At 38.6% G+C, this 11,969-nt stretch overlaps 1 protein-coding gene across 3 annotated transcripts; it reads left to right on the top strand.

Moving 5' to 3' along the window:
• Positions 1–1,223: 1,223 nt before the first annotated feature.
• Positions 1,224–11,519, top strand: prdm2a (PR domain containing 2, with ZNF domain a). 3 transcript variants are annotated; one of them, XM_053503143.1, is made up of 3 exons: positions 1,224–1,320; positions 3,359–3,460; positions 4,530–11,519. In XM_053503143.1, exons 2-3 carry the CDS (start codon positions 3,442–3,444, stop codon positions 9,137–9,139), a joined length of 4,629 nt encoding a protein of 1,542 aa, XP_053359118.1. In that variant the 5' UTR covers positions 1,224–1,320; positions 3,359–3,441; the 3' UTR covers positions 9,140–11,519. The 3 variants fall into 3 exon arrangements, with proteins under 3 accessions (XP_053359118.1, XP_053359119.1, XP_053359117.1); XM_053503144.1 differs by having other exon boundaries at positions 1,227–1,305; XM_053503142.1 differs by lacking the exon at positions 3,359–3,460 and having other exon boundaries at positions 1,247–1,305.
• The last annotated feature ends 450 nt before the right edge of the window (positions 11,520–11,969 follow it).

The following is an 11,969-nucleotide window of genomic DNA, read 5'->3' as shown; positions in this document are numbered from 1 at the left end:
AAATCTGTTAGATCCAATGGGTTAAAAAAAGGTTAATGCTGGTTTTCTTAGAAAGGTGACAGAATATACAGAGCATCACTGTTTTGGTGTGGGACCTGTTCAGTATTAGGATGGTGGTCATAATGTTAGGGCTGGTCAGGGTAATTTGCCCCCAACTGAAGTGTGTGTGTGTGTGTGTGTGTGTGTGAGTGTGTAGACTCCAGGCCCCCCGCACCACTGTTACATGATAAAGTAGTAAAGAAGATGATTGAGATATTGTCGTCTGGCTGGGGTGCCAATCCATCGCAGGGTACACACACCCACATACACACATATTTTTAGTGGTATTAATAGTATTTTCATGACAAGAGGCACAAATTGCATCCTAGTGTTAGTTAATCTTAGTATCTGCCTTTATTCAGTCCAAGGATATAAAATCTGTTAGATCCAATGGGTTAAAAAAAGGTTAATGCTGGTTTTCTTAGAAAGGTGACAGAATATACAGAGCATCACTGTTTTGGTGTGGGACCTGTTCAGTATTAGGATGGTGGTCATAATGTTAGGGCTGGTCAGGGTAATTTGCCCCCAACTGAAGTGTGTGTGTGTGTGTGTGTGTGTGTGAGTGTGTAGACTCCAGGCCCCCCGCACCACTGTTACATGATAAAGTAGTAAAGAAGATGATTGAGATATTGTCGTCTGGCTGGGGTGCCAATCCATCGCAGGGTACACACACCCACATACACACATATTTTTAGTGGTATTAATAGTATTTTCATGACAAGAGGCACAAATTGCATCCTAGTGTTAGTTAATCTTAGTATCTGCCTTTATTCAGTCCAAGGATATAAAATCTGTTAGATCCAATGGGTTAAAAAAAGGTTAATGCTGGTTTTCTTAGAAAGGTGACAGAATATACAGAGCATCACTGTTTTGGTGTGGGACCTGTTCAGTATTAGGATGGTGGTCATAATGTTAGGGCTGGTCAGGGTAATTTGCCCCCTCCTGAAATGGCGACTTTAATGGCCAGGCAGTGTATACGTATGTATTTTCCTCATGGGTCTACTCCTGTACTAAATAGTATGCCATACGTATGTGATTAATACTTGTTCGGTCATACTATGTAGCACGCTAGTATGCAGTACGCACTGTTTTGAGCTTAAGCGCTGTAGCGGAATGAGCGCTCGCGCATGCGCAGTCCACGGCGTGCGCTCTGCTCTGCTGCAGTGACAGTGTGTATCAGCGTTTAGCTTTTAGCCACCGGGCCTCGTACTGCAGCACGGATCAGGCCAAATCCTGCCCACATGTCACCAGATACCGACAAAGCCGGTAAGAAATGCACAGGTGAGCAATTCCTGACCTACTACTATAATGCGATTAATAAAACAGACCAGGCTCTAAGCTATTGTAGTAAATAATAACAACATATTGTTTTTTTAATAAAATAATATAATACACGACGATTTAACGGCGGTTTAACTTGTAACCAGATCGTTTTAGTTACACCTCATGAAGGTTTGGTGTATATTCGATGATTTCGCACTGCATGAAACAGCAGATAATCCAGTGTGTTTGTGCGCGCGCGTGTGTATGTGTGTGTGAGAGAGAGAGAGACCATGACCTTCCAGACTGCGGTGCTAGAGCCGCGTTTATTTAAAGGAGCCTTCTGTCTGAAACACACACACGGCAACATGTGGGCTTCACCTGCAGCGCATAAACAAAGCCATCACCTCCGTTTATGGTGAACAAAAATATTCACTTTGAGCCGTCTCCAAAACACGTCGTGAAAAACTGTCGTTTTGGTTTGTAATAATTTGTTTAATAAGCGCGCCGACGCAGTGTGTAAAGACATCGCCGATGTCATGCCATATAAACACAATCCACAGCCAGGTCAGACAGTCGGTCTGTTTTTGATATGTTCACATCTGGAGTCAGGTCATAATGTCATCCTTAGGTAATGTTGTTATTATTATTATTATTATTATTATTATTATTATTTATTAATATATTTTTATTATTATTAACATTTTTATTATATGTACTGTGTGTTTTATAATAAGTCTGTTTCTATGCATTAGTGGGAAACACAGCTTGTTCAGTGTAATAAGCAAGCATTTCTTCGCCTACTGCTCAAATAATAAATAATGCATCACATGCTAAAAACTCCCCAAAATGCCAAAGTACATCTGCACTGTTTCTCACTGTGCATCACCACAACACACTGCGTTACCGCTTCATCTTTTGGGTCAGAAATACACTTTCTGTATGATCAACAGGTACATTTAGATTGTGTTGAGGTGTTGGGAGACTGTACAGAGCATAATTTCAAAATGGAGCATGACTCCATTGTTCTAAAAATAAATAAATAAGTAAATAAAACATGCAGATTATTAAATGATGCATAAAAAAAACAGATCAGTGCAAAATAGCAGTTTCAAAGCAGTGTGATTATGAATTTTTTAAACTCTGGATAGTAGTTTAGCCCATTGACATTGAATGGGGTTGTGTATTCTAGTAAGTAATGATTTTGATTCTGAATATTAGTGGAAAACTGAGTATAAGCTTGTTTAGGTTCAGTATAGTAAAAAAGCATCTTGGCCTAATAATAAATAATACAACGCATATTCAAATCTCAACAAATGTCAAGGTACATCTGTACTGTTTACCACTTTAACCTGGACCATACCACACCACAGCACGTTACCGCTTCATCATCTGGGTCATATAGCAAACTCTTGATAGTAGTTTAGCACATTGACGAAGTGAGTTTGGTGTATTTTGGTAAGTAATGACCTTACTCAGTTTTTCACTAAGATTCTTAAGTAGCTCAAAAACCCAGAGCATTTTTAGCCATTTTATATTAAAGAGGTCAGGATAGTGCAATACGGAGAGACACATCCTTTTTTCAGAACAACCTATCCATTTTATTTCAATTTAATCTACTATCGATCAGAAATAAAAAAATGGGTCACACAGGCAAATAACTAGCTCCAATGTGATTTTCATGGTTGTTTCCATTTGTTTCTGTGCCTAAAAATAATAAGAATACAAGTATTTTGTGAGTTCAACATTTTTGTGACGTTATTTTCATATTCTGGTGGCATTTTTCTGCATTTTAAAATTAATGAGAACTTTGACTCTACTTGACATCTAAAAACTCAAACGTACAGTTCGATATCCGAAGCCTCCTCCATTGACACACACTGCAGCACTTCTGTATAATCAGTTTTTTTTTTTATTGTTAATTAACCTATGCTTTGTTGCTGGCATGGATCTGTACTGCTTGTGTTTTAAGGGTTTTAAACACACAATGCACATAAAAAAAATGTGAAATATGCGAATTATTTAATAAGATTTTAATAATAATTATTCTGTCTCCCAGGCAATAAGAATTCTCAATAAAACCACAAAGAAGTTGGAACTGTAAAGGCAAACAGGTGTTTGACAGCAGCCTGTGAGGCAGACATGGGTGATTCTGAGAATGGTAAACATTTATATTTATGTAAAGAATTAAAGAATACCACAAAGGGGAAATGTGTGTTTGTGTGTGTGTGTAAAAGTGTAGTAAACCGTAATGCTGTATTAATAGTTAATTTTTATCAGTTAACAAAATGGAAAGTAATTACCAGAAGAGAAATACAAATTAAAATTAGTATTTGGTGTGTCCACCCTTTGCCTGCAAAACAGCATCAGTCCTTCTAGCTACACTTGCACACAGTTTTTCAAGGAACTTTGCAGGTAGGTTGTTTCAAACATATTGGAGAATAACCACAGAGTTTTTTGGGGATGTGGGCTGCCTCACATCCTTCTGTCTTTCATGTAAACCCAGATAGACTCGATGATGTGGAGATCAAGCCTCTGTGGGGGCCAAACCATCACTTCCAGGACTCCTTGTTCTTCTCTACACTGAGGATAGTTCTTAATGACATGGCTGTATGTTTGTGGTCGTTGTCCTGCTGCAAAATAAATTTAAGGCAGACGAGACACCTCCCTGATGGGTACTATCTTTCTCAGGCAGATAGTACTGTAGCTGACCAGGTTTAGTGGAATGTTTTTTGTTTGTTGAGTCACACAGTGACCTATGAATAATTCAAGCATAAAAATCATCTATCTTAAGGCATGAACTAGTGCAAAACAGGTGCAGATGACGATAAGTTATCAGGCCAATGATTAGTATACTGGTGATGCTGAATGCTGAGTCATTGTAACAGATGAGAGGGGGAAATGAAGTTGCTGCTGTGGCTGTTGCATAAAGTTTGAAATTATTTTGAAGTATTTTTATTCTTTGGAGTCTGTGGCAGTAAAATGTTTTTCATTTTTTCAATATACATTATTTAATGCAATATAAAGAAATGAGAGGTGGCTCAAAAATGACTCAAAATGCACAGTAGTAGTGTGTGTGTGTGTGTGTGTGTGTGTGGCTCAAATGCATAAAATAAGCCTAAACATGTCCCTGGCACATTAGTTTTCTAATTACTTTTTTAAAATAATAATAATAATAAATATTTTGTGTAGGAGCTGAGCTGATGTATATTTCTATTGTGTTGCATTAGTGAAAACAGAGGAGCTGCTCGTTTCATCAGAGGAGCAACAATATGTAATTCTGCACTGCCCCACTGCTAGTCATCAGCCTTCTCTGACTGGGGAATCTTCTACTATACATGACTCACTAAAGGAGAAAGAGACTGAGACAGACGAAACACACCCTGACGAAATGATGGAGCAGTCTAAGGAGGACCAAAACATCTTGGCAGCACAGAGAATCACTAGGTCAGCTGTGGAACCAAAACCCTTGCAACCCAATAGCATAATAATTCGAGAAAAAGATCTCACCTGTAAGACCGGTAAGACGGAACTCAAACAGGACAATAAATCACACTTTCATTCTTGTGAAGCTGATGTTAACCAGGACCAAGAATATGACCCTAAGATGTCCCTTGATCTTAACCACCAGGATTCATGCATGCTGGTCTGTCAGCACTGTCAAAAAAGGTTTACTACCAAGCAAGGCCTGGAAGAGCACATTTGTTCCATGTCATCCTGCCACAAACAGATATTTAAATGCCGCTACTGCAGGAAGTGCTTCAATACACAGTTCTGTAGACGAAGACATGAGAGAAGACATAGTAACCCACATAAAAGGACAGGTGGTCTCATAATTAGCCCTGTACCACAGGATGTTAGAGAGACTCAGGGAATGGTCGCTTTACAAGAGGGAGACCAACTTTCCCTGGGTTCGCTGCCAGTCAGCAACACTCCTGCGGCTAATTTTAAAGGAAAAGGTGACTCCGATGAAACTGGAGAGACTAAGTGCTCTTTTGCCTGCAAGTACTGTAAGAAAGCATTCGGAAGTCATACCAGCTTGAGAAGGCATGAGCGAAGGATACATGAGCGTCGTCTGTTACCAAGAGGAGTCCGTCCGAAAGTTGCAAATTCTCATAAGGTTCAAATTCAGCATCCAGATGGTGCGTCAGAAACTTCTTCCATTACACAACAACAGCGTGATGAGGTCAGGCATGCAGAAGAGTATATGGTTGATATCTCCAACAACATCTCTGAGAACCTCAGCTTCTATATCGATGGGAAAATCATCTCCACCAGCGCTGTTTCCAATTGCGAAGTGATGGAGATGAATTCTGCTACTGCTGTGATTGGGCTGGATGCATTAATAGTCAACCCAGCTCAGATTACACAGGCTCTTAAAATAGAGTCTAATGATGGCAACATGACGTCTGATCTCAATGGTCAATCCTCTGGCAGAAGGAGGACCTCTACCCCACCTTTACTGCCACAAATCAAGACGGAACTGGAGTCTGAATCTATCTTAACAACACCTTCCTCTTCCTCTGAAGGTACATTAATTGGCACTGTATTTCCCCGAACACTAGAGACCATTGTTTTACAAAAAGAGAAAACTATTTATCTGTCCCCTAAGCTAAAGCAGCTCCTACAAAACCAGGACAGCAGTAAGTCATCAATTTCTCTGATCAGTGAAGGCCAAAAACTCTGCCCACCTTTATCATTAACACTTTTACCTGCAATAAGTAGCAGGTTTAAAAGAAGGACAACATCCCCTCCTAACTCTCCACAACAAATCAGTGCACCCATTGAAAACCTTACCAGTGTACAGGAAACTGACTCTTCTGCACCTAAAGTGCCAAAGCTAGACAGTAACATGTCTGCCGTAATAAGCTTATCTAAAAAAGAGGAAAATGAAATTGAAATTGCAGCTACAAGCAGAATTAAAACCATTCAAGATGTTCTGCCATTGGATTGCTCTGCCCCAGGGACTGGCGGTAGGTCATGCAATCAGCAGCCACTAGATCTCTCCAGTGCTGTGAATAAGAGAGACAGTGACATCTTGGATGACTGTGTTCTGGATCTGAGCATGAGTAGAAAGACTACAGAATCTGACTCAACTGGATGTTTAGTCTTACAGACATCAGCTAAGAGAACTAAACCCAACTCAAGCATGTTGGAGAAAGTGCTGTTAAGCCAATATGCTGCAGTGGATGTTTCTACATCAGCAGCTGAAAATGCTTTACCAACAAATGTAGCCGCAACAACTGTGTCTGAGCCACTTCATTCTAACCCTGAAAGTGTTATGATTGAGCTGCCCACACCCTCTCCTGGACTGAATGCAACCCCTTCTCCAGCAAATTCTGCTGCACTGGATACTGCCTCTTCAGCCCAGCCCATTTCGGCTACTCCAGAGCCTGCTGAGATATTTCTTCCAACAGAAACATGCATAACCAATCAAGAGCTTCACCCTATTAGCACCACTGCTCAGTCTACCAGTCCTGTACCACTTAACACACCCATGGAAATCTCTGTTGGAAATTCTTTGGCAGCTTTTAATGTGACTCTTCCCAATTGGCTTAACTCTGCCCCTGTAAGCGTTACCGATGCACTTATCCCCACAACACCAACTCTAAGTTTACAAAGTCCTCAGTTTCTTACAGATACATCTGTGTGTGATCTAGCACAAAGGACCTTGGTGATTGATTCTGTCTTGTCACCTGAAGCACATATAATTTCTCCGATGTTGGTAAACCAGTCAAATATCAGTTCTCTGAGATTTTCTCCAAATGTAGTTGTTATTGAATACACTGTTGCACTGGAGTCATCTAATATGACCTCTGGAACCCAAGCTAATGCCTTTGATAAAACACCACCAGATCACATTGAGGCACAAGAACTCCAGGCTTCATCTCAAATACAGAGTGTCAACATTGAGCCATCAGTTCCAGAAATGACAGAAGCTGCCATTGTTGAGGCTCAAGATCAACTACTGGACTCATCCTCTACTGAACAATCGTTAGAGAATTCAGTAGCTGCAGCCCTGCCATCACTTGTTCACAGTGTTTCAGAAAAAGTAGAAACAACAGAGGAGTCTGGAGAAAATTCATCCTTAACTGATGATCTCAAACTGGAAACCTCAGACATTTCCATAAGGCATATGAGTGATGAGCAATCTCACTTGCCCCCCCTGTGTAAGCGCTTCATGTGTAATGCTTGTGATCAGCTCTTCCAGTCCATGAAGGGACTGAGCCAGCATATTGGTGAACATTCAGACACTTGGCCATACAAGTGTGAATTTTGTGTGCAGTTGTTTGAAAGTGACACTAATTTATTTGAGCACCGATTCAGTTATCATGGCATTGGTAAAATCTATGTTTGCAAAATTTGCTCAAAAGGGTTTGCCTTTCTTTGCAACCTAGAGCAACATCATCGAGATCTCCATCCTGGTCAGGAGTGTTCACACACTGAAGTTGAAAATGGAAAGTTAAGACCTGAAAACCACAATACTCCACTAAGGGCTGATACTGTTACCACAATGTGTCATACAAAAGACAAACGTAGTCAATTTTACCAAACATCTTCAAAACCAGAGGCTGACAACAACTCAGAAAGCACTACTGAGGAGTTATACACGACTATCAAAATTATGGCATCTGAAGGTGTCAAACCCAAAGTGACAGATGTGCGGCTTGGTATTAACCAGCATTACCCAAGTTTTAAGCCCCCTCCATTTCCTTATCACAACCGGACACCAATTGGGCCAACCACCACTACAGCCACTAATTTCACGACTCATAATATTCCACAGACTTTTAGCACTACCGTTCGCTGCACCAAATGTGGCAGGGGCTTTGACAACATGCCCGAACTGCACAAGCATATATTAGCCTGTGCTAATGCTAGTGACAAAAAACGCTACACTCCAAAAAAGAACCCCATTCCACTCAAGCAGTTCGCAAAAGTGCAAAATGGAGTATTGTTGCCTGCTAAAGGAGTCAACCTTAGGCAGAATGTTTCTCAAAAACCTGGACAACCAAAAAAGCTTCATTGCCATGAATCAGAACCTAAAACTAAGCTGAGCACTCATAGCAAGAGGAAATCTGTGTGGGTACAGAGAGGCAGGCCAATAGGGCGAAAGAGTTCACACGAGGAGCTGGAGGTTTATGTTTGTCCTCATTGTAGCAGGGAGTTCACTTACCATGCCAGCCTAAAGAAACATATGGCTTTTAGCTGCCCAATGAAACCGATTTGCAGGAAGCCTCCAAAAAGAAAAAGTAGCATTGCATCCACACAGGAAAATCATGGACGTATCCGCACACGTGTCCCAGACGTAATAATGAAACCACAAAGGTTAAATCCGGGACAGAAATCCTTTGAAAAAAAACAGAGCAATGAGTCTGGATCAGAAAGTAATGTGAATCTACCGGTCAAGGCTCATATTGGCAAAGGTAAAATCAACGTGCGGAATTATAGGCCTAAAACATCTGATATTCTCTCCAGCTCAACAGTTCACATAAGTAAAAAAAATAGACTTATTCTGATGGAAGCCATTCAATCACCGCTGACATCCAAATCTTTAGTAGCACTGGGGAAATCTCAGCAGCAGAGTAATGGGGTACATGGCATGGATAGTCCAATAAAACAAAGAGATGTAGAATTGAAGCCCAGCACAGAGGCTTCTGTGCGAGTACGAGGTCCCATTACCCGCAGACTACAGCAGGTTACATCTAATGTTGTGTCTAATGCTAATAAGAAGGCTAACATAGCAAATTCATCTAAATGCTTAGTCCAGACAGATGACCAGAATGTTGCTGCACATCAAGCATCTGCAGAGTCAAAGAAAGAAAGTCAAAAGACGTAAAAAAAAAACAGTTGATCTTGAACTATGACGGTTATCTGTAAATAATATCAATTGAAGGTTATGTGTTTTAATTTAAATAGGAAACTTTAACATTATAAGACAGGGGTGTTAACCTGGATTCAGAAGGAACTGGTGTGGGTACTGGTTTTCTTTCTACCCTAGCAGAAGCCATACTTGATTCCACCAGTTTAATTAGATGTCCTTGGTTTTCAGTAGATCATTAGGTATGACTGCTGCTTGTTTGGAGTGAAACCCTGAAATGAGGAAATCCTGAATGAGAATAACAGCAAAAAAATTCCAGAACTGTAAAAAAATAAAATAAAATGCAGCATTGCTTATAGGGAACTAACACTGAAAGATTTGACTGTTTTCCTGTTTTTTTTAACAAAGTAATGTAACTATATAGTAAGTATGGTTAGAGGACGAAAGCAAAAAAAGCAGTGCATATGAAACTGGACTACTGGAAAACACTAAATTGTGTCTTAACAAGCTTTTCATACATCAAAATATACTTGTAAATTGGCCACATAGTATGATAATATTTTTTTAGAGTAGATAAACGCATTACAACTACATTAAACAATTTCGTACTACTCCAGTAAGTCATTAAATATACTGAGATTATTTGCCAAAATAGTCAATAAGGTAAGGATTAACAAGTTGATAACTAAAGAGTTCCATACATATTTGCAAAAATTCAAACTCATGTGACTGTGTTGGCCTATGGTGGAAACTAAATTAAGGTGAATATGTCTAAGAAGCTGTATGCACTTATAAGGAGGGGCTCTAATCATTTTTTATGTATAATGTTAATCCCACCCCAATGAACCCTCTATTAATCATTCTACCCCCTATCTAAATAATAATGCACTTATACTGATCAGCCATAATGTTAAAACAATTGTCTAATATTGTTTAGGTCCCCCTTGTTGTTCGCACAGCCGTTATTTTAATATCATAGCTGATCTGTGTATTTTGTATAGTTAATCACTATCAGCTTTTCCTACATCAGCTGTTACTGTAGGTAAAACAATACTTTAATCAGTGAAGCAGCTATAGTGTGGATTATTACTCATTCTTTTAAACATCTTCACATAGCAAAAAGAAAAACAAATAAAAACAATAGATTTGATTACATTAAGACAATGTTTTTTTTTCCTATAAGCACTTTATTACAATCGTTTGTTTCACACTGCAATAATTGATGATTTTTGAAGACTTTAGTGAATTACTGAATATTAATGTTGGTTCAAACAAGAATACCTTTACTCCTCATTAAGCAGACTCTTGTTAGCAGATTTTGTTAATTATTATTGCTGCATATATCTGATACATGTAAATGTTGTGGCTGGTAGATTGGCAGTAGACTGGCAGGTAGACTGTCCAATTAAAGGCACACTTCCGTATGGGCAAGGGTGTATGGAATAGTATAAATAAAAATGAAACAGTGAGTAAAACTAGGTAGCGATGGCACTTCTACCACATCACTCTCACATTGCGTTTTATCCCTGTAAACAGGCAACATCTGAGACAGGAAACATGCAATTTGTTCTGAAACTTAAGATTATTAAGCACATATGATCAGCTCTGTGTAGCATTTGTTGTGTTAATTATATTGGTGTCCTTATACGTGTATGTTTTTAAAAACAATTGTTCTGTGATTTGCACAATCCATGTTTATAAGCCTATAATGTGTTGATTTTTGGGAACAGTATTGTTGATACCACAAAAAAGAGCAAGCCTTAAAGGTTTCTGGTGAGACTGTAGCTTTGCTGAGATAAGCTGCTTTAATAATAAATTATATTTTGCTTTGGCACTGAAGAACTGGTGTTAAATTAGGATTTGTCCAAGTATCACTAACAGGGTTTTTTGTTTTTGATAATAGGTACATGAAGGGTAATAAGGGTTTAAAGGTATATGTTTACATATGAAATACTTTTTGTACATAACGAAAGATTAGTAAAATCAAAGTACATAAGCATGGGCGTACAGTCTCCTACTTGAATACAGCTGGTTATTAAACAGTAGTATTTATCAGATTTGAGACCTTATCCTTTTTTAGCAAATAAAATGATTTGATTAATTTCACAAATGTTAGTTTTAATTTTAAACATCTTTTAGCACCTTGCAAATTACTATTATTTCACCATCTGAGATAATATTTGCTCTCATACTACCGAACTAACAACACTCATGTACTTATACTAATGGAGGAGCTGTGAATAAACAGGATCTAAAAATCCTAATTTTACTTGTGATATGTCTGTGGAAAACTGATGTTAACATCTAAAGCATGTCTGTTTGAGCCACAGTGCTTTTGAAATGCTGTTATGTATGTTAAAATAAATTGCTCTGTGATTAAAAATACAGGGAGACCAGAGTTTGTTTATCCAGCTTTTTTTTACTTAACTTTTACATTTTTTCTTTATTCTACGAACAAGACATAAGATCGGTGAAAACATAATTGTTATAATAAAATAAAATAAAATCTATAATTTTTGGAAAAAAGATGACAACCCTGGCAACATTTCTTTAATATCTGATGGATGCTGTGAAGGTTATTACATTTAAAAAATCTTACTTTTAAAGAATGTTTTGGCCAGCAGATGGCGTGCTACATTGCTATAATATACAGAAGCTCAAAACACTCTCATCCATTTTCTTATGAACATCTAAGCCAATGTGGCATCCCTTCATCTGTGTCTGTTACACATTTATATTTATTCATATGCTTTTAACCAAAGTGACTTACAGGTTCAGACAGAATTCAATCAGAAGTTGACACTTAAAAGGAGCTCTGTGGGAAGCAACTGCTAAACTAAGATCCCAC

Source organism: Clarias gariepinus, chromosome 9, assembly GCF_024256425.1.
Source record: "Clarias gariepinus isolate MV-2021 ecotype Netherlands chromosome 9, CGAR_prim_01v2, whole genome shotgun sequence".
Taxonomy (NCBI): domain Eukaryota; kingdom Metazoa; phylum Chordata; class Actinopteri; order Siluriformes; family Clariidae; genus Clarias; species Clarias gariepinus.
This window is presented reverse-complemented; position numbering and strand designations above follow the sequence as displayed.